Source organism: Balaenoptera acutorostrata, chromosome 13 (genome assembly GCF_949987535.1).
Source record: "Balaenoptera acutorostrata chromosome 13, mBalAcu1.1, whole genome shotgun sequence".
Lineage (NCBI taxonomy): Eukaryota > Metazoa > Chordata > Mammalia > Artiodactyla > Balaenopteridae > Balaenoptera > Balaenoptera acutorostrata.
Genome location: NC_080076.1, coordinates 52,148,478 through 52,173,197, shown reverse-complemented (window position 1 = coordinate 52,173,197; position 24,720 = coordinate 52,148,478). Strand labels below are relative to the sequence as shown.

Genomic DNA, 24,720 nt, shown 5'->3' with positions numbered 1-24,720 from the left:
GAAATTAAATCAGAAATCAACAATGGAAAGAAATTTGGTACATCTCCAAATATTTGGCAAACAACATACTTCTATATATACCTGTGGGTCAAAGAAGAAATCACAAGGAAAATTTAAAAATATTATTAATATTATTACAACCTTGTGCCAACAAATTAGACAACTTAGGTGAAATGGAAAAATATCTAGAAAGACAAAATAACTGAAACTGACTCAGGAAGAAGTAGAAACTCTGAACAGATTATTAAATAATTAAATTGATTTAGTAATTTAAGATCTTCCCACACAGGAAGTCCAAGCACAGATGGTTTCACTGGTGAATTTTATCAAATATTTAAGGAAGAAGTAATCTTTCACAAGCCTTTCAGAAAACAGAAGAGGAAAGAACATTTCTCAACTCATTCTACGAGGTCAGCATTACCCTGTTACCAAAGCCAGACACACACATCTCAAGAAAACTACAGAGCAGTACCTCTCATGAATACACACCCAAAAAATCCTTAAGAAAATACTAAAATCCAGCAACATATAAAAAGGATTATTGACCAATACCAAGTGTGATTTATACAGGAATGCAAGGTTGGCTTAACATCTCCAAATTAATGTAATATACCATATTAATAGAGTAATAAAAAATCACATGATCATCTCAAAAGACAGAGGAAAAACATCTGACACCCATTCACAATTTAAAAAACAAAGCAAAACTCTCAATAGACTAGAAATAGAAGAAAGCTTTCTCAACCTAATAAAGGGCATCTAAGAGAAACTTACAACTAACATCATATTTGCTGGTTAAAGACTAGATGCTATTCCCCAAAGATCAAAAAACAAGGCAAAGATTTCTGCTCTCACTGTATTTATTCAACACTATACTAGAATCTAGCTAGTAAAACCAAGAGGTGAAAAAGGATCCAGATTGGAAAGGAAGAAGTACAATACATTTGTCTTTATTTGCAGATGATATGATCTGGTATATAGAAAATCCTATGGAATCAACAAAAACCTACTAGAACTAAAAAGCAAGTTCAGCAAGGATACAAGAGCAACATAAACACTGTCTTTCCATATAATAGCAACAAGAAATTGAGAACAATTCCATTCAAAATAGCACCAAAAAGAATACAATGCATAGAAGTTTAACATAAAGAGAATAAGATCTGTATATTGAAACCTTAAAACACTGCTGAAAGAAATTAAAGATCTAGATAAATGGAGAGGCATTTGATGCACACAGATTGGAAGACAATGTTGTTAAAGTGGCATTTCTTCCCAAATTGATCTGCAGGTTCAAGACAACACAATCTCTATCAAAATTCCAACAGGCGTTTTTATAGAAATTAACAGAATAACCTTAAAATTTACATGGAAACACAAACTTTTGACTGACAATAGCCAAAATAATTTTTCAAAAGATCACAGGTTGGAGAACCTACACTACCCAATATCAAAACTTAATTACAGGGACTTCCCTGGCGGTCCAGTGGTTAAGACTCTATCTGCACTCCCAATGCAGGGGGCCCAGGTTTGACCCCCTGGTCGGGGAACTAGATCCCGCATGCTGCAACTAAAGGTCCCGCACGCTGCAATGAAGATACCTCATGTGGCAATGAAGACACCACATGTGGCAACAAAGACACTGCACATGGCAATGAAGACACTGCACGTGGCAACGAAGACCTGGAGCAGCCAAATAAATAAATATTTTTTTAAAAATTAATTACAAAGTAATGTAATAAGACAGTGTGGTATTGGTGCAAGGATAACATATAGATCAAAAGAAGAGAACAGAAAGTCCAGAAATAAATCCTTACATTTATGGCCAACTGATCTCCAACAAAGGTGTCAAGGCAATACAATGGGGAAAGAATCTTTCCAATAAACAGTGAATAGATTTAAAAATGTGGTATATCCATACAATGGAATGTCATTCAGCCATAAAAAGAACAAATTATTGATACATGCTACATCATGGGTGAACCTTAACATAATTATACTAAATTCAAAAAGTCAGACACAAATGTTTGTATGGTTTCATTTACAAGAAATTTCTAGAAAAAGCAAATATCTAAAAACAGAAAGTAAATCAGCGGTAGCCTGAGGCTTGGCTAGAAGCAGGAAATGAATGCAAACGGGCATGATGAAACTTTCTGGGGGAATGGAAATGTCCCAAAACTAGATTGTGGTTGTGGTCATACAACTGTGTAAATGTACAAAAAAAAAAAAATCACTGAAATGTACACTTACAGCAGGTGAGTTTCACGCAATGTACATTTTTCCCCAATAAAGCTGTTTTAAAAATAAAAAGAAGATGAAGACGGTGCAGGAGTTCCCCATCCCTGGAGGACACAAGCAGAGACTGAATGGGCTCCTATCAGGGACACGAGGGTAGAGTCTCCATGACCTTCATACTTGACCTCACTATCCATCACTAAGAGCGTGAGGTCTTTTAACCCAAAATGCTGGTTTATACATTTTTTGTGGCTTTTCGCAGTTGCTATTCCTAGGGTTATAAGGAGAAAACATTTGTGACTGCCCTTCCAAATATTTCACTTGCAAACACTGAACAGAGAATGTTTTTCACCTTTCGTCCTGTAAAGGCAGCCCGATGAAGTGGCGTGTCTCCCATGTCATTTAATACATTTACTTCTGCACCAGCCTAGTAAACATGAAAGCTTTAAGCATCTTCCACATATCAAGAAATATACAAAGGTGAAAACAGTTCCCTAAAAATATATTAAATATTTAAAAAATTAAAATAATTGTTAATATTGACTGGTTGTCACTACTAAGTTCAGTTCACAGTAAAACAGTAAGCTTACAGTAAAAATCTACCTGATAGGTAGAAAATAAAAAGCTACTTTTCTTTAAAAATCTATACACCCTTTGCTCTACTTTAGAAACACTCATATTGAAAAAAAGGAGAACCGTCTCTGAATAAAATAGCACATTTTCTCCACCTATTTAATTTAATGAGTTTAAGGGAAAAAAAAGAAAAGATGCCACCATTTAAATGGTAGAGGAGCTGGAGATTTAAGGGCTGCCTTAGCTCCTGGATTTCAGGTTTGGGGCCACCAGATCAATTTTAAGATGAAACCCAATTTCAGAAATATCAGTATGTGTGAAAAATTATTCATCACAGAATTGAGAAATATGAGTTCTTAAGTTACACCATGCTCATTAAGAGATTCTGACATTATTTTTTAATTACAAAGGATGTGCTTTGGTCATTTTTTTAACTATGCTCAGAAAACAACATAGTATCTTCATTAATTCATATGTCCATTTTTGCAACTCTAAAGTCAATGATGTAAAAATCAAATGATTGAAAAAACAGAATTTTAATTAGTCAGGCTAGCCTAATTCATGTATTTAGCAAAGAACAATTAAGTGATTAGCAACTGCTTTAAACTGGCCGTTATGCATCATGGCCCAGACCACTTTTCCAAGATGTTTATAATTTCCATAATAGCCATATTTTATTTATTTAAAAATTAAAGCCGTACATATACCTTTAACAGATCCTGGACCACTTGCCTATGTCCAAAATAGCAGGCCAGATGAAGAGGTGTCCAGCCCAAATTAGACTTACTTCTTCCTAAAAAAAAAAAAAAGGAAAGAGGTATTTTTAGATGTTACTGAGGTAACCGTACAATAAAATTAATTTCTCCTTAATACTCTGCTCCAACACATTGGCCGGTAGCTGCCTTTCACACTGCACTGCTGATGAGTGAGAGGCAGGAGACATGAGACTGTAATGCATATTCTGAGTGAGATGGCTCAGAACTCACAGGACCCAGATTCTGGGGCCACCTTCCTAACTCGATGTCCTCACTCTTAACAGGGTGGAAGGAGACTTGAAGGGGGTTACATTCAAACTGGCCTGCGGCTCTAAGGTGCCGAGCGAGTGTCTAACCACCCTGCCGTCAGCAAACAAGCACGTGGGTCTCTTGGGACAGCATTTCCTGAAAAGCACCTCTTGTTGAAAACCTGTCCCGCGTCAGGAGAGTGGACAGAAAGGGGAACTGGGAACCAATCTTTCCTGCAGCGTTTAGCAAGCGGTCGGCGCTGCAGACGGTGACTGAAAATGGAGCCTTGACCTCAGATAAAATCTCAGGTAACTAGGATAAGGGTTACCAGTATGGGAGAGTCCAACTAGATAACAAGAACCCAAATGAAAAGCAACGAAATGTCAGATCCCAGCTGAGGAGAGGTATAAAACAACTGAGCGTGGTGAAAACGAGCTACATAATTCAATTTAGGAAAAAAAAAAAAAATAGGGCATTATAGCTTAGAGCTGAGAGAGCTTCAGAAGATCTCCAAAATTCCCAATGAAGCTTGAGAGAATACAGCCTATGACAGCCGCGAAAGCCCACCACCGCCCTAGAGGGTCTCCCGAAGCCCAGCAGCAGCAGGCTGCCCGGCCCTCCCTGGGAGGAGCTGGAGGTTAACGTCTGCCCTCAGCCCCTGGATTTCAGGTTTGGGGAAAACAGAAAGCCCGCCACCAGCCTCAGCGTACCCAGAACAGGGCTCTAACAGCTCCCAGAGGGACTGTCACCGCCAACAGTGTCCCTGGGACTGTTTGCCACTTACCAAACTCCCATAACTGTTCCCTCTCAAATGGGTGCCCTCTGGAACCCCTAATTCCACAGGCAATACGTCCGAGAGCCATGGTCTACTGCATGGAACATTTCTCTTTGCCCTCTGTCCTTAACCTAGCTCTTCCTCATGACAATGATTCTCCTTCATCCCTCGGGGGGAGGTTCCCCCGTTCCCACACCCCCACTGGCCCTCACGGCACAGAGCCACGTGAATCTCCACGCCAAAACCCAACGTGGCCTTTGGTCAATGACCTCTCTCATGTTACAACCCCTCCTCTGAGGCTTCTGACATTAAGCACCGTTACACGCCCCGCAAATGCTTTCTCTGCCGCCATCTACCGGCCTCCCAGTGGCTCACCCCTCACCAGTTAACTCTGGGCAGCAGAGTCTTTCTCCCCGCGGCAAATCCTGCCACCATCCTAGGGGTGACTACTACGAGCCAGTATCCTGGTGTCTCCGATTCTCAGCTTCCCTCACTTCCCCGCGAACTTGGCCTCTGCTCCACGTCGGGTACCCAACCCCAGGGCCAGAGTCTGGATGTCATCACCACGTCTGAACTCAGGAAAACAGAAAGCCCACTTTCCCACAGACTGCCCACTTTCCCACTTCTTCACACAGGCAAACCCCCAGACTTGTTCTTCAACTGAACTGACCCTCCAGTTCTTTAATTGCTTTCCCTCTATGTAAATACCCCCACCATCTTCACTTCCTTCCGTAAATCCAGCATATATTTCTTGGTCCCTCACTTCAACACTTCTTTGCCAATATCCTCAATATCCTATCTTTGTCACAGCAGCCTAGAAAAACCCCAAAGCCTGATAAATACACGAGCTCAATTTTTTCTATAACCACACCCAGGTTGCTAACAGTGGTGGAAGAAAAATAACAAAACCTTGTGGATTCATGGCTCCATAAAGTCAGGATCTCATATTTCAGCAAAGCCTTCACTGCTGCCCGGCAATCCTTTCCACACTGCCGTTCAGGTGTCCCTCCTATGTTCCAGCACAGGTATTTCAATCCTCACCACTCCCCTCAAGCCTCTTACCCAGACACCTGCCTCTTAGCAAATGATCTGATCTCTTAGCTTCACAAAGAAAAGAGAAGCTTTCATAGGATTCCCTGGGCTTCCTGGCACCAAATCCACCCCATACCTCTACCCACAGGCGCCCATCCTTCCTCCTGAGGCCTCAGAATAATCACGCTTCCTGGACCCCGGATCCCATGCCCTCCTGCTTCCCAAGTACTCCTTTTCCTCCTTATCTTCAACCTCTCCGTCTTTAGTTGGGAATAGGAAGGAGCAGGTAAGGATTTGCGTCTTGTCCATCTAACAAGCAAAAGCACCCAACCCCTCCCTCTCTGGTCCCGGCGCCCTCCGGCCACTGTCCTCCTCACTCTCCTCCCCACCCCCGCCAGTCTTCACGCTTCCCACCTCGCGCTCCCTCCCATCAGCTACCCACCCACTGCAGACCAGGTTCATTTCCCACCGCATCACTAAAACTGTCCTCAACTTTTACCAATAAATGGTGTCACTGGATCCCAGGGGCACTTTTCAGCAGCCAGCGCACCACGTCACTGGACGGCATCTGACAGCCCAGGCCAAGAGCCTCCACAGCCCTGCACTTCTTCCCAGGGCTCTGGGGAAACTTCACTTTCTCTGATTATCCTTCATTACTAGAATCTCCAATAATGACACCTCTTGGCCCTTTCTCACTGCTTTGTTTATAGGCTCTTGACTTCAAAATCCATATTTCCATTTCCAACTCTCTACTATTCACCTCCATTTGGACGATACAAGAATACCTTATGCTCAGGAGGTACAAAGCTGCACTCACTTACCTTACACATACACATGATTACAGAAAACACACCTGTTCCCCCTCCCACATCGTTTTCACAATGAACTGCCCCATTATTCACCTCCCTTCTCAAGTCAGAAATAAGCACCATTCTTGCTGCCTTTCTCCTTTTCACCCCCACCCAACTCAATCAGTCCTATCCATTCTACCTCCTAAATGTTAACTATACCTACTTTTCACCATTCCCATTGTTTCTACTCCCATTTAACCCAAGAGTCTCCTCTGAGTTGCTGCAGCAGCTTCTGAATGGGTCTCCTCACATCTAGTGCTTCCACATGGGATTCTGAATCAAGAAGTCAAAATTTACAAAACCCTAAATAATTCTTAAAATACTCCAAATACCAGTAAAATGTTTTTTAAAAAAAGGGCCATACTCTACAAGTTCTTGATAATCTTTAATAATTAAAATCTACTTTTTAATTTCACTTTGGTAAATAATGTAGCAGAGATACTTTCCCCTATCAATAAATCAGTATCTACATAAAAAAAAAATAAGTAAATAAATGAGCTATTAAGTCATAAAAAAAAATGCTCCAAATATCCTTTATACGCTTTACAACTTATTATGGACATCCAAAATTTTTTATCAATAAGAAATATCAAGTTTAGAAATATTTACAGAAAACTGTACCCTATACTGAATATTAAACACTGGGAAACACCAGCAGACATTATGGGTAATACTCCTCAAGTAACTTCCCATGCAGACCTTCCAGCAAAGCAACAGGACAGCACTACACAAAATCATGTGTTGATGTTGCCGATATAAGCTCTTATTTTGCTTTCAAAAACTTATTTCTTAGATCACTCATAGAATTTATACAAAGCATGCTACGTGTATAAACATATTAGTATTTATTTCATTTGCAAGAATGTCTCGCCATTAGTAACAGACGGGACCATGAACACATGCTCATAAAGGCAACAGCTACAAGCCAAACTGCCCAATTAGCTCTTCCTTTGTGCCCCTAGCCTAGAAGTGTTGACCTTAACCTTCAACTGCACGTCAGCGCTTCCCTCTCTCCCTTCAACTTGACATCAGTGGATTCCTCCCAACCAGTAAGTAACATCTCTATGTTGATTGTTGAGCTTTAATTCTTGCAGAAGAATTATACTACACTTTACCATTTTCTCAATTTCTCAGTGTTTGGAAAAACAAAATGAGATAGAAAAGAAAACCAAGAAATGCCAGGCACAGTGATTCCCATGTGGAGACACTCACACACCCAGTCCCAGCCCTCCCCACTCACTGCTGTTGGGTGAACTCACATCACCTGATTACGTTGTTCCTCTACATAAACCCTTCAAACTGCCCTGACGACAAGTCTGACTGACAGGTATAATGAGGGTGAAATTTTGAAAAAGCAGTAACACCTGTCTCTCAGTTTTACATTTCCAAGTAGGTGACTCTCCACTAACTAGCCTGAGACAACCATGGGGGGGGGGTGGCTGGTAGAAAGTAAAGGGTTGCTGAAGATTATCAAACCAGGCATGTTTCTGGCATTCCAAACAGAACCCCAAAGTAAAGATTAAGAACCAGGTTTCTGTTGAAGGATGAGAAGGATTTTTAGAATTCGTTTAGCATTCCAAGAACCGACTCAGACTACAATTTCTGGACAACTCAGAGCGTGGTTTCTTCACTGCTACAAAGATAATACTCCTTCCGCACTGAGGGTGAGGCCATGAAGTTTGCTGCTCTGTGACAGGAGGAGAATGTGACACAGCAGAACAAAATACCCATCAGGGACAGAGGGCTGTGGGAGAGGAAAAGATGTAAAATGGGGCACGTGGCTCCTGACCCTAAGCCCGGAGAGTGAGATAAGTCGAGGGAACACTGCGAACAGGCAGTGGCATGTAGGATGCTAGGAAAAGGTCCCCTACCAGGCCACCTAGCCTAGCACCAACCTGCACGGTGGCCACATCAAAGTAAACTCGGTAGTGCAGGCAGCGGGAAGGCCAAATGTTGGCTACCTAAAGCTGCTCCGAGCCCCCATGGGTCACTCAACACCCCCATGGCCACACCCACAGGAGTGTGGCCGAGGTGAACCAGCAAGCCTAGGCCACGTGCCACAGGGAGACATGAGAGAGGTTCAGGGTGACACAAAGCCAACAAGAGCCAGGATGAGACTCCCAACACAGCCAAGGAGCACCACCTGTGCTTATGAAAAACCTGCATTTGACTCTGAGGAGTTTTATTTCAGCTACGAATGCTTCAGGGGCACTAGGAAGACAGGTCACCAAGGAACCAAAGGCCGTACACACAGAACAAGGCTCGCCTTTACATTTACAGGCCACCTTAGGTGAGATGGGGGAGGACACAGGTGAGAGGCTCTGGGAGGCCAATCATTTATCAAAAAAGCTACTGAAATGGAGGGACCCAAAGACTTATATTTAGTCCTCCAAACTTCCAGAATGAGAAGGCACTCGTTGAAATATCAGAGCCAATTTAGAAAATAAAGCCTATTTCTCTGCACCCCTGAGTTTCATATACTTGTAACCTTGCTACACAAGGCACATTGTGATTTGGCTGCTACCTACCCACCTAGCTTTATCCCTCACCCCTCCTGCCTGCAAAAGCCCTTGCCATCTAGGCTGCTTCTCACCTCAGGACCTTGGCATATGACGTTTCTTCTGCCTTGACCCCTTTTCTTCTCTATTTTTACTTGGTTAAGTGTACGCACTCTTCATATATCACCTTAGAATAATTTCCTCCAAGAAGCTAATTCTTCGAGTTCCAGTTACATACTTCTTATATGTTCCCTAACACCCTGCACTTCATAGCTTCCATATTCTATACATATTGTGCAATGCAGACTAGTCTGAGTTAGTAATCTACTAATCTCAGTGAGGGTAAGGATCCTGTCTGACAACATTTCTAAGGTACTTCACATGCTTCACCTACAACGTCTTCGAGAAAAAGAAATTATCATAGCATGCATCCTGTGGACTCGGGGTCACCCTTGTAGTTCATAAGGTTTAGGACCCATGACAATATTAAGACTGGATCTCAATTTCTCTGACTTAGAGGGGAGAAGGAGAGTATCCACTCTTACGGGGGTTCTTCCTAGGATAAGAGATGAAAATTTATTGCAAGTTCAGAAAGATCAGTGCTAAATAAATGATAAAGTAGTGCATACTCATAAGAAAAAGCTAAAAAATCCATTCAAAGGTTACCTTTGCAGTTAATGTCAGCAGTTACTTCATTCCTTTCCATGGTTTCCAATAACTGTCTTACTTCTTCAGCGTTGCCGTTTCTGGCATGATGGAGAAGCTGTTGCTCTGCTTCTGTGCTCATTTCTAGATTTAAAAAATAATAACACTGCTATTATCGAAGAACATATATTAGCTTTTGGATATTATCTGCTAACAGATAAAAGGGAAAAAAAATCATCTTCATTCTGCAGCTAATAAGACAGACACAAGAACTGATTAAATGAAGCAGCTGTAGGGCCAAAACTTGACCTTGAGACTACGTGCCCTTTGTATTATTACTGAAGAAGTGCACTAGACATTTGGGCAAGTTTCTTACTCTCTCAAAGCTTCAGTTTCCTCACCTGCAAAATACAATCAACCTCATGACCTGTTGTAAGACTGTGTCTATGAAAGCACACTGTCAAGGTATTTTGTAAATAGTTATTAGTACCACATCAATAACCAGATATAAAGTTAAAATACGGCAATTCAGCAGTTTGTATAGAAATATCATAAGGCTGAAATGTAAATTAACACAATGTGAGAAACTTGTGAGAAAATAAATTACAGATAAGGATCCTGGAGCCATGATACTTACAAATAACTCTCATATTTTCTTACCAAGCCTCAAGCCAACTATAAAGGACTACAATCAAATTTAAAGCATTGATGTCAAAATGTTATGAACAGCAATTCCCAGAAAAAATACAAATTTCTTTCATACTAATAATCAGTTAAATGCAAATAAATCAAACACAATGATATTTTTTTGCCTACCTGATTAGCAAAAATAAAAAAATTAAACACACCAAATGCTGGAATGAACAGAAAATGTGCACTCCAGTAAACGGCTAATAATATTATGTATATTATATATTATAATAACATTCACACAATCCTTCATATGTTGCAGAGGGAGAGGCAACAATTTGACAAGATGAAATAATTTCAAAATACACAGAGGGTTCCAGGAGATAGCCAAGTAACAAATACCAGGGATCTGTCTCCCCACCTACACAACAACTGCACTGGCTGACTCTGTCCGATGTAACTAACAATTCTTTGGAACTCTGGAACCTCCTGAAGGCTTGCAACTGCCAGGGAAGACTTGGAAGGTAAATGTGGTTAATTTCAGCTCTTAGGGGTAGCAGCTCCCTACCCCCCACCTCCAGCCACTCAGCAGGCACCTGTGCGTGTGCTTCTGGAGCAGCTTGCTGGAGCTGGCATCAGCAAAAAGGACCCTGTCCTCCAAATACTGGGGAGCCAGGCTCTGATCACTGATTGCTGCTTCTGACCACAGAAATGCAGACAAAGAAGTGGGCAGCCATTGTTGTTGCACCTGCACCCTTGCTGCAAGCCTCTCCAGTGGCCTGGACTGCCAGAGGATTTAAAGGACCAGCACCCTTTTTCCCCCTCTCTTCTTTTTTTCTCTTATCCCGCTTAAATTTCCCCTTAATTTCCCTCTTTTAAAGACTAGGACATTCACAAACAACTGCATATATGGGGAAAATTACAATGTGACTGTTCATGCCCACCAAAGGCTCAAAAAAGACATGAGACAACCTTAAGTTTAGGCTGGCCCTCAGCAGAAAGGCAGTCTACAACAATCAAAGACAAACAAACAAAAAAAACCGACAAAAAATTAGCAAACCCTGAGGAAGAGGAGTATCTGATTTCTAGAGTTACTACATTAGATACAAATGTCCAGTTTTCAAAAGCCAAAAAAAAAATCACAAGGCATATAAAGAAAACAGGAAAGCAGGGCCCCTTCAAAGGAAAAAAATAAATCAACAGAAACTGTCCCTGAAAAAGAACTGATGGCAGATATTCTAGACAAAGATTTCAAAAAAAATGTCTTAAAAATGCTCAAAGAACTAAAGGAATATATGGAAAAAGTCAAGAAGATGTATGAACAAACTTAAAATAAAGAGATAGAAAGCCTAGGGACGGTGAGGGGGTTTGCTCTGCCCCTGAAGCCTTCACTGAGGGGCTCAGGCTTCCTGGGTGGAGCTGGAGCTGCTGGGAAGGGGTGGCTCTGCCTCATATGAGTGGCCCGAATGCAACAGGACTGATGTCCTTATAAGAAGAGGAAGGGACTCCAGGGATGGGCACACACAAAGGAAAGGCCGTGTGAGGATGCAGGGAGAAGGCGGCCACCTGCAAGACAAGGAGGGAGGCCTCAGGAGAAACCAACCCTGCCGACACCCTGATCTTGGACTCCAGAGCTGTGAGCAAATAAATGTCTGTTAAGCCACCCAGTCTGTGATATCTTGTTATGGCAGCTCTAGTAAATTAATAAAGATATGATTACAGGAGTCTCCTAAAAAAAGAAAAAAAAAGAAAAAAGAAAGCCTAGGGAATTCCCTGGTGGTCCAGTAGTTAGGACTCCATGCTTTCACTGCCCGGGGCTCAGGTTTAATCCCTGGTTGGGGAACTAAGATCCCATAAGATGCACGGTAGCCCTCCAAAAAAAAAAAAACAATGCATGACTAGATTGCATATAATTTCTTAGATTGTAAATATGTCTATATTTTCTTGAATTTCAGAAGGAAATTTTTTTAATAACAATTTTTCCCCTGAATTTTGTTTAGACAGAACATTGGAGAAAGTATTCTTTACCCGTGGGTGGAGAAAATAAGAGATGTTCTAAGAGAATAAAAGCCTAAAAGGAAACCAAAAAGAAATTTTGCAGCTGAAAAGTACAATAACTGAAATGAAAAATTCACTTGAGGGATTCAAAAGCAGATTTGAGCAGGCAGAAGAATCAGTGAACTTGAAGACAGGACAATAGAAGTATCCTTTTCCTGCTTTTTAAGAATGAATCAAAGAACATTTGAAGTAAGTATCTTCAGAACATACTAGAAATTGTTTATATTACCTTGGGTTCTCACTACATTGGGTTTACAGAAAAAAAAAAAAAAACCCACAATTTTTTTTAAGTTTTTCAACTTCTGTAAAATAAATATGAAGAGGGTAAAATTAAATCTACTTAAACAGTTCATTGTAATATCATATTAACCACGACAGCTGCTCATTAGTGCTGCAATTGGAATTAAGAATCATTCAAAGGTTTGCTGAGTACCCACCAATGACAGAGACTGCTACAGGCACTGGAGGTATGATGATGGACAATACAGTCCCTGCCCCCCAGACAGGGCAAACATGCACACAATCATACCAAATGTGTCAAGTACAGTAATGAACAAGGGACGGTGGCTGTACAGAGGACAAAGGGGGTGATTAGCCCTTTACCTGCATTAGTATGGGAAGGAATCACAGAGAAAGTGAAATTTAAGCTGGGACTTGAAAAATGAGGAGGTCACCAAGACCAGCAGGATGAAGAAGGTTTCCAACCCCGATGGACAACTGTTACACCAGAAACAATCTTGGTTGAAGATGTGATTCCATTTGGTCGTGGTGAATTTGAGATTCCTGTGGGAAACAGAGAGGGAGATGTCCAATAAGCAATCAGCTAATACCAGCCTGAGCAAGAGAAAGCAGTTATAGGCTAGAATTAAAATGGGGGGAGTTATCAGCACATCAGTAGTCATTAAAATCATAGGGGTAAATAAAACTTCTTACTGGGAGAAGACCAACACTGAAGGCGAAGGCGGCCAGTCACTATGGTCCAGCAAGAAAGGCCTAAGCATGGACAGAGGGACAGGAGAGGGCGATGGCACTGAAACCAAGAGGGGAGAGGGTTTCAAGGGGTTGGATAGGTGTGAAATGTCAAAGGAAGGGCAGGGACAAGGCCTGAAAATGCCGACTGGTTTGGCAGCTAGGTCATTGATGAACTCAAGAATACTTTAAGTAGAAATGACAGAGGCAAATAGATGTGGGTAAATTGAGGAGTGAAAGTGGGATGATGGGGAGAGACTGCAGCAGATTCCTTGAAAGCAACTCTGTTTTGAAGGGCTGGGGATAGCTTCAGTTTTCGGATATTAGATACCTGGGCATGTTCGTAGGTTGTGGGACAAGAGCCAGGAGAGAGGAAAAGCTTGAAAGACAGGAGGAAGGAGGGAAGAGAGATGAAAAAGATCCTAGAGGAGCCTGAAGTAAGTGGATGAAAAGCCTAAGCAAGGATTAGCCTTGAAAAGAGGAAGCACCACACTAAGGCCGGGGGCAGGGCAGAGGGTAGTTAAGGGGCCAGTGGGGAGCTGGATAGAGCTCCTTCCTGTCTGATGCTGCCAATTTCCTACGAAGAGAAACAGATTCTTCGGTATCTTCATAGGCAAGAGGAGTCTTACTATGAGACAGGATGGGGAGGGGGGCATGGAGGGGAGAGATAACAGAGGTAAATAGAACAGATTGTTTGAAAATTAAAAAGGGTACAAGGCCAGTTAAATTTCACCGAGACAGAAAATTAAAACTCTTGTTGCTCTATGCCTAAATTCCATATGTGTTCATTTTAACACAGGCACCTGTCTGATTAAAAAATATTCTTAAAACAATTCATTCTCTCCTTTTCAAAGCAATTTCCCACCACATCCATTAAAACTAGCTACTCTACCTGCAGGCTGAGCAGACTCTAAAGGTTTGCCAACTGTAACACTTGGGACTTAGTCAAATAAGCAAGACCTTGAGGGTAAATTCCAAAATGCAAACAGGCATTTTCAACACTTTTCCTTTATAAACTTCTATTACTTTAGAAAGGAGTGGTAGGAGTTGCGGGGTGGGCTGACACTTTGCCCTATCTCCCTTTAGAAACAATTTTGTAAAATCATATATACATTTAGAACTTACTTCCATAAACAAATTATGTTAGGAGCAGAAATAAAAACACAATTTTATAACAAAATAATTTCCTAATGGCTCTAACACCCAGTCAAAATAGCACAACTCCAAAAATACCTGTAATTTAAAGACCAAGTAAACTTCTTAAAATGATAGCTGTACTACAGTAAAACAAAATGATCATTATGTTCCTTTCAGCTATGCTGCAAAGAAACTCAGAAGACGTTCCAAACCAAGACATAAAAACATTCATTATTTTTTCTTCATCCAAGAACCATTATAACTAAAAGTCCACTGCCGTCTATGCAAAACTGAAGATTCAGAATTTGATACATCAATAGTACCTAAAACTTTATTCCTCAGGTCAGCATCTAGGTAGCCAGCTTGGGCTAGGAAGGTGCCCAACATAACATCCACAAGAAGCTGCAGTTTCCCCATCACCTCCAGGGCCAACAACACTTTCCCTATCTCTACTATCACAGTGTTACTATCAAGAAACCCTTAAATGAGGGCTGACCACGGTCCAGGCATTGTTCTAAACTTTGGTGACACACTAATGAATAAAACCAGGCCTTACATTAGGGTAATTTATGTTTTATGTTATTATATATTTTAACATATATAATATATATTAATATATATGTGCTTATATTTATATATATACATATATATACATATATATGTGTGTGTGTGTGTGTATATATATATTCACACTTTTTTTTTTTTTTTTTTTGGCCATGCTACGCAGCTTGCAGGATCTTAGTTCCCTGACCAGGGACTGAACCAGGGCCACAGCAGTGAAAGTGCAGAGTCCTAACCCCTGGACCGCCAGGGAATTCCCAGTAACTTATGTTATACAGAAGTCAACTGTACAAATAAATTACTATCCACATTTCTCAAGAGGTCTGACTTGCCATCTCCACTCCCAACCTCCACTAGTTCCCCTTTATAAACCTTCACAGGACCTTATTTTTGCCACAAATGTCAGTCTGTAGGTGCACATATGGTCATTTCTTTGGCTCTCCGTACACTACACTGTAAACTTAATGAGAAAAAGGGTCCCACATTTCTTATGTGTCCCCACTATATCCCTAGTACCCAGCAAGGTGCCTAGAACAGAGCAGGCAACCAAATATTAATTAAATGGACGGATGGATGAACGTGGAATTAGGTTTTCAAGAACAAAAGCAACACCGATAGGAAGGCCTAAGAGTAACATGTTCATTATAAATGGTACACCTTTATCCAGTGATCAAAAAATGAAGTTTTTTTTCCTTATATGCCACAGGAAATGAATTAAGATCATACCAAAAATCATACCTTTTTAAAATATACACTCCAGGATTATTGAGGATTATCACTGCTTCTTTAATTTGATACATCTCTAATTTATAAATAATTTGTGGTTAACAGTTAACTTTAGAAAAAATACAAAAATCAAAGAATCCAAATTCAAATGTTGAACAGATGTTAAAAAACTTTCTTTGGACTCATGAGAGCTTATTTCAAAATGCACTGTCTCTGATGTTTAAGCCAAAAGAAAGACAAGTAATCCCTTAATGTATTTTATGAGACTAGATTTGAGCCACATCCTATCAGCATATATAGTATTTTTCAGTATCTCTTTGTGGATGTTTTCAGCCACTCTTTTCACATTCACGCAATTCCAAACTCTGTTTTTAAGATTCATGAATGAGATTTTAATGGCCAAGAGAATGTTTTCGAGGAAATAACTAGTCAAAAACATTTTGAGCTTCAAAAACTAGGAGACTAGAGACCTTATGTTTTGCCTTATGTTTCCTCTCCTCCAAGGTCCACTGGAGAAGCCAAGCTTCTAATTCTAAATTATTTTGTGGAAAGCAAATTTCTGTTTTGTTGTTGTGTAAACACTGTATATTACCTAATTAAACTGGTCCCCATACTTGATAGTCCATGCCACTAAATCCCCATTCACTACAGTGGATAAATTCTGTGGCCCTAACAACTCTGAAATCTTGGCAGAGACCCTGAAACTTGTAGCTTAAAGGGCAATCAACATTCAATTCAGTCAGAGGTCTACTATTTTACAAGTTGAACTGCTACTTTTACTATTCCTACAGAATCAAAGTAGAAAATTCCTAGAGAAATCAAAGACAGTGAAGTTCAACAATCAGAGCTAATTCCCCTGAGTACCAGACATTCAGAATATTAAATGATGTGTCCTTTAACAGAGTTCTTAAAGGTGTTTGAAGAGTTAAAATTCAAAGACCTCCAGGCTAACTTTATTTGATCATACATACGGCAATATGTAACTGGACATTATAAAACATCAGGAAAGTATGGTGAATCCTCAAAAACTTAAAACATAGAATTCCCATATGATCCAGCAATTCCACTTCCGAGTATATACCCAAAAGAATTTAAAGAAGGAACTGCTGAAAGAGATATCTGCACATTCATGATCACAGGAGCATTCTTCACAAGAGCCAAGAGGTGGAAGCAGCCCAAGTGTCCAGTGGTGGATGAATGGATGAGCAAAATGTAGTATATACATACAATGGACTATTATTCAGCCTTCAAAAAGAATGAAATTCTGAAACGTGACACAACAATCATGAACCCTGAACACATCATGCTAAGTGAAATAAGCCAGACACAAAAGGACAAACACATGCCTCCACTAATATAAGATACTTGGAGTAGACAAATTCACGCAACCAAAAAGTAGAACGGTGGTTATTAAAAGCTGGGAGAGGAGAAAATGGGGAGTTAGTGCTTAACAGACAGAGTTTCAGTTTGAGATGATGAGAAAGTTCTAGAGATGGATAGTGGTGATGGCTACTGCACAGTATACTTAAAAATGGTTAAAAACATATATGTATTTTACCACAATTAAAAAAAAATGAGGGGGTTCAGTTGTTAAGACTTCGTGCTTCCACTGCAAGGAGTGTGGGTTCAATCCCCGGTCGGGGAACTAAGATCTCACATGCCGCACAGTACGGCCCAAAAATTAAAAAAAAAAAAGAGGAAGCATCTGAAATTTGGCTCTAACAGTTGAGAAATAGCTTTTGTACTATTAACAGAGCCAAAGGAAGCTAATTATTCAAAACTTGTTATGACTATATGTTGTGATGATTTTTAAAATTCTCAGATACTGATTTTATGCTTGGTAATACATTATTAAAATAATATTTGAAATATACTGTATACTAGGGATTTGAATAGTGAGAAAAATTAAGTATTTATGAATACATATATTTTACAAACTAAGTATTTAAAACAAAAAATCTCTAGTGTGCTCAGCACTGCATTCCGAAGAACACTAGTTAGCTGCTTAATGGCGCTTTCTTTTTCCAATATTTGTCCTTCCAATATTGTATTTTTAATATAAGGAAAATATTAAAAAATTAAAGTGACTATGTTAAAACATGGCGATAGAAATAGAGTTTTGCTCTCAATCTTATTAGTTCCTAGCAAGCAATCATTAAGTTCTTTTATGTGATCATATATTCCTCAGTGTATGTATGTGTGTGTGTATATACCTATTTGTACATAGGCATATACAAATATGTATATATAGAACTATGACATTTGTGATAACACAAATAATTAAATGCATTTTTTTCTTGGTTTAGAAATTTAGCTTTGGTAGATAGATTCATATTTAAGCTAAGACTGATTTTAGAGATGAAGAAACTGAAAAGCACAAAGAAAAAGTTAATTGCCAAGGGTATGGCTTTAATAGCCACAAGCAGAATCTAGCACTTCTTATCAAGGGATGAAATATTATTAATGCTATATATTTATAAAACTCAATTCAGCTTCTAAAATTAAAGGTCCTAGTTACTGTTCATGTATGAGCACTGAGGAAGCTGAATCTGAATTATAGTTTAATCCCCTCATTTTAAGAAGATTTACTGACTGAAATGAGACATCCAAAATACGGCAATTTAAGGAAAATGACAGCAAATTTTAAAGTCTATTTTAGGAAGCACTTGCCTTTTTTAAAAATATGAAATTAAATTAAAAATCACTTAATTTTTAATTCAGTGAAACTTTTTCTCTAACTTCAACAGGACCCTGTGTCCTGATAAACGACATCACCTCTTTTGCAGGAGAAATGATAGACACCTGGCTATAATTGTGATATGTCTTACTACAGTTTGTAAGCCATTGAAATCAATGTAAAATGCCTATACCAAATTATTTACTTTATATTCGACTTATTTACATTACTGTCTCTTATTCATTACGTACCCACACTGACTTGGATGCCATACAGTTATAATAAAAGAACAAGCCTACTTGCTGCCTATTTATTTATTATTTTACCGTTATTCAGTCGAAAATGTAAATGTTTAACAAAACTGTTGAAAACGAAATAAGCTTCATGGCCTTGCTTTATGAAATTGTTTAAACCTTAGGTTGCTATACATTTTATCTGCTTCACAAACAAGAACTAACCCTCAGATGCAGCCCTGATTTCAATTTGAACTTCGTAGATTCTACTGTTAATAAACAGTTAATAAAAATTATTAACTATTGTTTCAAAACAGTTTGGCCCATAGAAGCAAACGGCAGAAAAGTCCACAAATAAGATAAATACAGTTTTAGATAATAATACCAACCAGGAGGCTGATCAACTGTTACCTTCCAATGAAAAAATTCCTTAAATTTTAGATAAAATGTATTTAAATGTTTCCCATTTTATTTCACATTTGAAAATTATCTTCCAAGCTTAATGAAACGTGTAATAATACTGACCAGTTATCCACCATATGGCCAGAAGTTTCTCTTTAAAGGAAAACTTTAAACAACAAAGTAAAAATGTGGTTACTTTCCATTGTCACATGATAGGAAACTGTACAGTTAAAGACCACTTTCACTGTATAGTACAGTAATTTCCTATTTGCTGGCTGATGAATACAACTCAGAAAAAGTTACTGACCTACTATATCATCTTACTTTAGGCATTAAAAAGTATTCTTATACTTGCCCAACTTATTAGTGGATGAGATCAGGTAAGAGAAAAAAATGCAACATTTCTAGGGATCAAGAACATCCTGTAAGATACTTATATGACATTATGATCATCAATATATTCTGTACAGAATGCAGGAGTATCTTTTCTGACACGTCATTAATGAATCCTGGTGAGATTGGTATCAGCTGGTGCCTATACTGCTAACACCTGTCCTCTTCCTAGGACCTGGAAAGAATTTACAAATCAATAAAGTTCTAATTACCACCAGACTTGGCTAAACCACTTCAAATTTCTTACATGTGCTTGCTCTATCCTCCATATGTTATTAGTTAGGCTGATTTCAACCTTCTATTGACTACTTTTCTCAGTGAATACATATAATGTACAAAAGCTCAGCTCCTAGTAATAGCAAGAGGTAAGAAATTGCCAAAGTGTCAAGTTTGAGGTATTATAACTATAGATATGTCTAAGTAAAATAAAGCCACATGAAGAAAAAATGTGTTAAATAGACATTGCACCACGTTATCACACAAAAGAAATTGGCTGTATTTTTCTACCTAGTTGCTGGTTCTAAACAAGTATCATTTCCCTTTGCTTTGGGGGAAGAGTGGGAAAGCAATTGGCACAGAAGTAACATCTAGCTGCTCTGAATTACAGGTATAAGTGCTGTGCAAATAATACCTGCAAGGCTGAGCAGCCTCCAGAGACAAGGATTAGCCAGCCCCCCACCCCCAAATTTCTGCTGATGAACAAGGAGATATTTAGCAAGTGTCATCTGATAAACAGACCCTGGCAAAACCCTACACTGATACACAACAACTGCTCCAGATAAATCTACTCAACTTGCAGCAATTAACTCCTATTTTGCATATCAGTTGCTCAATGCTGGGAGAGTTGCTCTGCCTGGGAGAAAAGAAAAAGATAAATTTTAAAAGGAACTTTACTGACAGTTTTCTCCTCTCCCTCCTCCCCCTCCCCACAGACTAGAGATAGAGCCCTTAGTTTAGAACCTGGGGATGAAAAACAGGTTGAATTTTATAACTATTCTGTAATTAATACAGAGACCTTTAAAATCTCAGCTGGGGAATTCAGAAATTACACCTAGGCACACCAGCTGCAAAAAATTCGTTGCCTCAAGAGTCAGACCACGAACATTGCTAAGCCATCAAAACAAATCAAAGTATTTTCCAAATTCTGAGTCAAGAGGTGAGGATATCTTGAACTCTATATCCAGAATGCATCAATTACAATACAACGGCTGAGATTTTCAAGGAAAACACACCACTGATTTTAAAGCTGATTTCATTGTTATCAACTATCCACAAAAGCCTAACCGCTAAATTTGCAACATTCAAACAGTCTAGTTTAAGTTAACATCGTCTGCCAACAGTTCAACTTCACAATACAATCTGCATAAAGCAAAGGCTTTCACAACTGAAAACTAATATTAACTACATCAGGATAACCCTTTTCAACGCCTCCTGCCAATCAGCAGGGCCCCCGGGTAAATGAATCCTTGTTTCTCTTGTGCTGCTGTAATCTTTCACACTGTTTCTGAATTCCTCTGATAGTCCTTCATGCTAGTAGAATTGAGCACGAGGTACACTGTGAGAATGGTCACGTGAACAGCTCGTGACTTCCACTGTGAATCAATCCTCTTCACGCCAGTAGGAAACTAAAAGTTGGAATGCACACATCCAAGTACCGAGAAAGCAAGCAGCTGACTTAGTAGGGAATGCATGTGGCACCAGGACGAAGTCCTAACACCCGAAGTGGAAATGCAACAAATGCCAACATCTTGCTGCTTGTAACAACTAACTTCCTCGCAGCGCTGGAGCAGCCAGGGACTTCGGGGAAGCCTACCTCTGGCTCAGAGCTCGGCATCTCCAGGCCACGACCCTGACCATCCTCGGAGACGCGCGGAAGACGCGCCCTCGCCCCCCACCACGCGCGGACAGACCTGCCCCACCACCAGGCAAGGGGGGAGCCCGTTCGCAGGGGAACCGGCCTAGGAAACTGACCTACGCGGTCACCCGGGCTCCCAGAGCTCCCGGGATGGGGACCACAACAGCAGGCTCCCCGTCTGCCCGCCTCACGCCCAGGAAGCGGCCATCAGCTGGCTCGCACCCCCGGAAGACTCGCGGCCTCGCGGAACGTCGGTCTCCGGGATCCCTGCGCCGGGAACCGGGTGGAGCGCAAGGCAGCCAGGCACCACTCCGCGAGGTGGCGCCGCCCCTCCGCGCGGCCGGCCCCACGAGCGCGCGCGCGCGCCCTGATTATTTACGGCAGGCCCGTGCGGCACGTGACCGGCGCGCGGGCCTCGGGGCGCGCTCGGCACCCGGCCCCGCCCCCGGCCTGGCACGTCCCGCCCTTAGCACGCTCCAGTTCCGCCCGGACTACCGAGGACGGTTCCAGGCTTTGCCAACCGCAGCCGGGAAGGGCAGAGCCTTCGCGCTCCTCCCACCACGCCCCGACCCGAAAGATGGATGGATCCTGCTTCGAAGGCCCCCCCCAAGCCAAAGCAAATGTAAATACTGGGTTAATGCTCTGGAAATTTGTTATTAAGCCAATACATCACCCAGCTGCCCAGATTTTTTCTTTTCTGCTTTGGTTACCACTTCACTTTACCCATGGGAACTTAATAGGCACTGTAAATTGGCTGCACCTCTTTCTCTTTTCACATGTCAAAGAATGGTCTTTAAATGCTAACAGGTGTAAGCATGTAAGATGTATATGAGTGAGGTATGCTTAAAGAGAGAAGGTTTTCCAAATTTTCCTTCACTTCCTCCCCCCATCAAATATCTTTCATAAAGAGTCCACCTCTTCAGACTCGCACAACAGGTCTAGCCAGAGCAGTTAACACATAGTCTATAATGTGAAAGTTCAAACTCTAGTGTAATTACACCCTTTTAAAAAATGCATAGCTGAAAAAGACAAAGGAAATTATGAGCATAGGGAAAATTTTTCAACTTTCTTGTATTTTCCAATGTATTTAATGAACATGTTCTTTTGTAATGAAAACTAATAAATAGGTATCATTTTTAAGGGACTGTAGATTTGCAGTCAAGTCTAGAGAACCTATTCCAGGCCGGTTGGTGATGCACTACATGTGATACATGATGTGGCAGATCTCTTAGAATGTCTGGAGAACACAAGCAGCCTTGCTTATACATCCCAGCTTAGCATCATCTTTTATTAAGAAAAAAAGGGCACTTGAAGAGCACAATACTTCGACTGTAAATTGTGTGGTAACTAAGGCAGTCATATTTGCCTCTCAAAGAAGAAACCTCAGCTTATTTTCTAAGGATACTGAATTATCTTCCCAGCCAAAATAAAAATTGACTACCAAAATAATTTTCCACATGATTCCACAAAAGCCTTTATTTTCACTAACATGATTTAATTGCCAAAATTCACTACTCTTTTTTCAATTCACTTTACTCTCTTCTTGAGTTTGTAAATGAAAACACATCCTAGCCAATAAGAGGATGAGAGTAACAGGAGGTAATCATCATGACTACCAATAAAAGAAGTTCTGATCTTGGTAAGGTCACTCATTGTACATATTTTTACAGGAGTCTCTTTGATATTTATATAAACAATCTTTAGGAAAAGCTATCTCTTTGGCATTTTTATTTCTGACTAGTACAGATAAAAACACAACAAGGGTGTAACAATTCTTACTGTAGAACACTGCTATCCAATGGACTTTCTGCAATGATGGAAATGTTCTATAATTCTACCTTGTCCAATACAGTAGCCACCGGCCACATATGCCTACTGAGCTCTTGAAATTTGGCTAGTGTGATTAAAGATTTGAATTTTTAATATTATTTAATTTTAATTAATTTTAATTTAAATAGCCATATGTGGCTAGCAGCTACCATAATGGATAGTGCTGTTCTAGAACAAGAAAGCAATTACTATATTGCCCCCAGTTGTGTCATACTCTATTTTGAGAAACGTGTGGCAGACATAGAACATCTGGAAACAATAACTATTTTCTCCAAACTCTTTTCTGAGCTTGTGAGCAGGTAGATATTTTAACTTTGCAGATGGAGCATGTTAAAGGTACTATGTCAATAAAGATGTTAAAAAAAAAAAAAAGTTACTATGTCACTCATCTACAATGCATGTAAGTAGGAATAGAACTGGTAGGTCTGGATGAATAGAAAAGGGATTTGGGAGTAACTAACCCTTTGCCCTGCCATTCCCAGGCCTGCCTGACCCAACTGAAAAGTTAACCAACTTCAGATCACAATGTGCTTCATCAGAATTACCCATTGCCTGGACCCACTAGGATTCTTTTGTTCACTTGTTTCGGGTAACTTAGGAGCCCACAACTACTACTGCCCACCCCACATTCCAGCAATTCCCTCCAGAATAAGATTCCCTCCAGATTACAGTACCCAATGTTTGTGTCCCTGCAGTTTTGTCTTAGCCTGAAACACCCCAGAATGCACTTCATGCACTGCATGTTTTAAAAACACTCCCCCCGGTGACAGTGTGACTTTGAAGTGCTGCAGGAGCACACTAAAGGCTTATTAAAAGGAGGATTTTATGAACTGAGACTTTGGGGAGGGCTTTGGGTAAATATCGCCTGGAATGCTGAAAAGTAGGTCAGATGTAATCAGGCAAATCCAGATAATTCGTTGAGTTGGAAATTAACCATCCCCTAAACCTACATATTAAGTGCTTTGTAGTTATTATTAACCCAAGACCATCAAGGCTATGATGTCATTGTTTTTTTTTAATGCCATTTTTTGTTTGTTTTTTAAATTTATTTATTTATTTATTTATTTATTTTTGGCTGTGTTAGGTCTTCGTTTCTGCGCGAGGGCTTTCTCTAGTTGCGGCGAGCGGGGACCGCTCTTCATCGCGGTGCGCGGGCCTCTCACTGTCGCGGCCTCTCTTGTTGCGGAGCACAGGCTCCAGACGCGCAGGCTCAGTAGTTGTGGCTCACGGGCCCAGTTGCTCGGCGGCATGTGGGATCTTCCCAGACCAGGGCGCGAACCCGTGTCCCCTGCATTGGCAGGCAGATTCTCAACCACTGCACCACCAGGGAAGCCCAGTGTCATTGTCTTCTCTCTCTTAAAAGCTGTCTAAATTTTTTTTGTCATTTGTGCCATACACAGATTTAATAACTGAAATGAGTTGGTATATTTTCAGATATTAAATTATTTTTATCTAGACTTAATTCTGTGCCTGTCCTTCTTTTCCCAGGTGTGTGACACACAGATGTCTAAGCAACTGCCTTCCACTAATGATTGATTTTGCTAGGTCCCCACACAAAAAGTTTAGGAAGGTCCCCTCTATCTGTAGTTCCTTGATTGCTAGCAACAAGCGGTGACACTGGCTAACTTAAGCAAATAGG

General features: G+C 40.4%; 1 protein-coding gene across 3 annotated transcripts in view; it reads right to left on the bottom strand.

Annotated features, from left to right (window-relative positions):
* OSBPL1A (oxysterol binding protein like 1A) overlaps nucleotides 1-21,589 on the bottom strand; it is a 220,353-nt gene extending 198,764 nt beyond the window's left edge. Inside the window, exons 1-5 of one of the 3 annotated variants that reach the window (XM_028162694.2) lie at nucleotides 21,368-21,589; nucleotides 12,902-13,081; nucleotides 9,632-9,754; nucleotides 3,513-3,598; nucleotides 2,585-2,659 (exon numbers count right to left, since the gene is read on the bottom strand). In XM_028162694.2, the coding sequence (XP_028018495.2) occupies nucleotides 2,585-2,659; nucleotides 3,513-3,598; nucleotides 9,632-9,752 (282 nt within the window). In that variant the 5' untranslated portion in view covers nucleotides 9,753-9,754; nucleotides 12,902-13,081; nucleotides 21,368-21,589. The remainder of the gene's footprint in view (nucleotides 1-2,584; nucleotides 2,660-3,512; nucleotides 3,599-9,631; nucleotides 9,755-12,901; nucleotides 13,082-21,367) is intronic. The other 2 variants (XM_028162696.2, XM_028162695.2) reach the window with 2 other exon arrangements.
* Nucleotides 21,590-24,720: the final 3,131 nt, after the last annotated feature.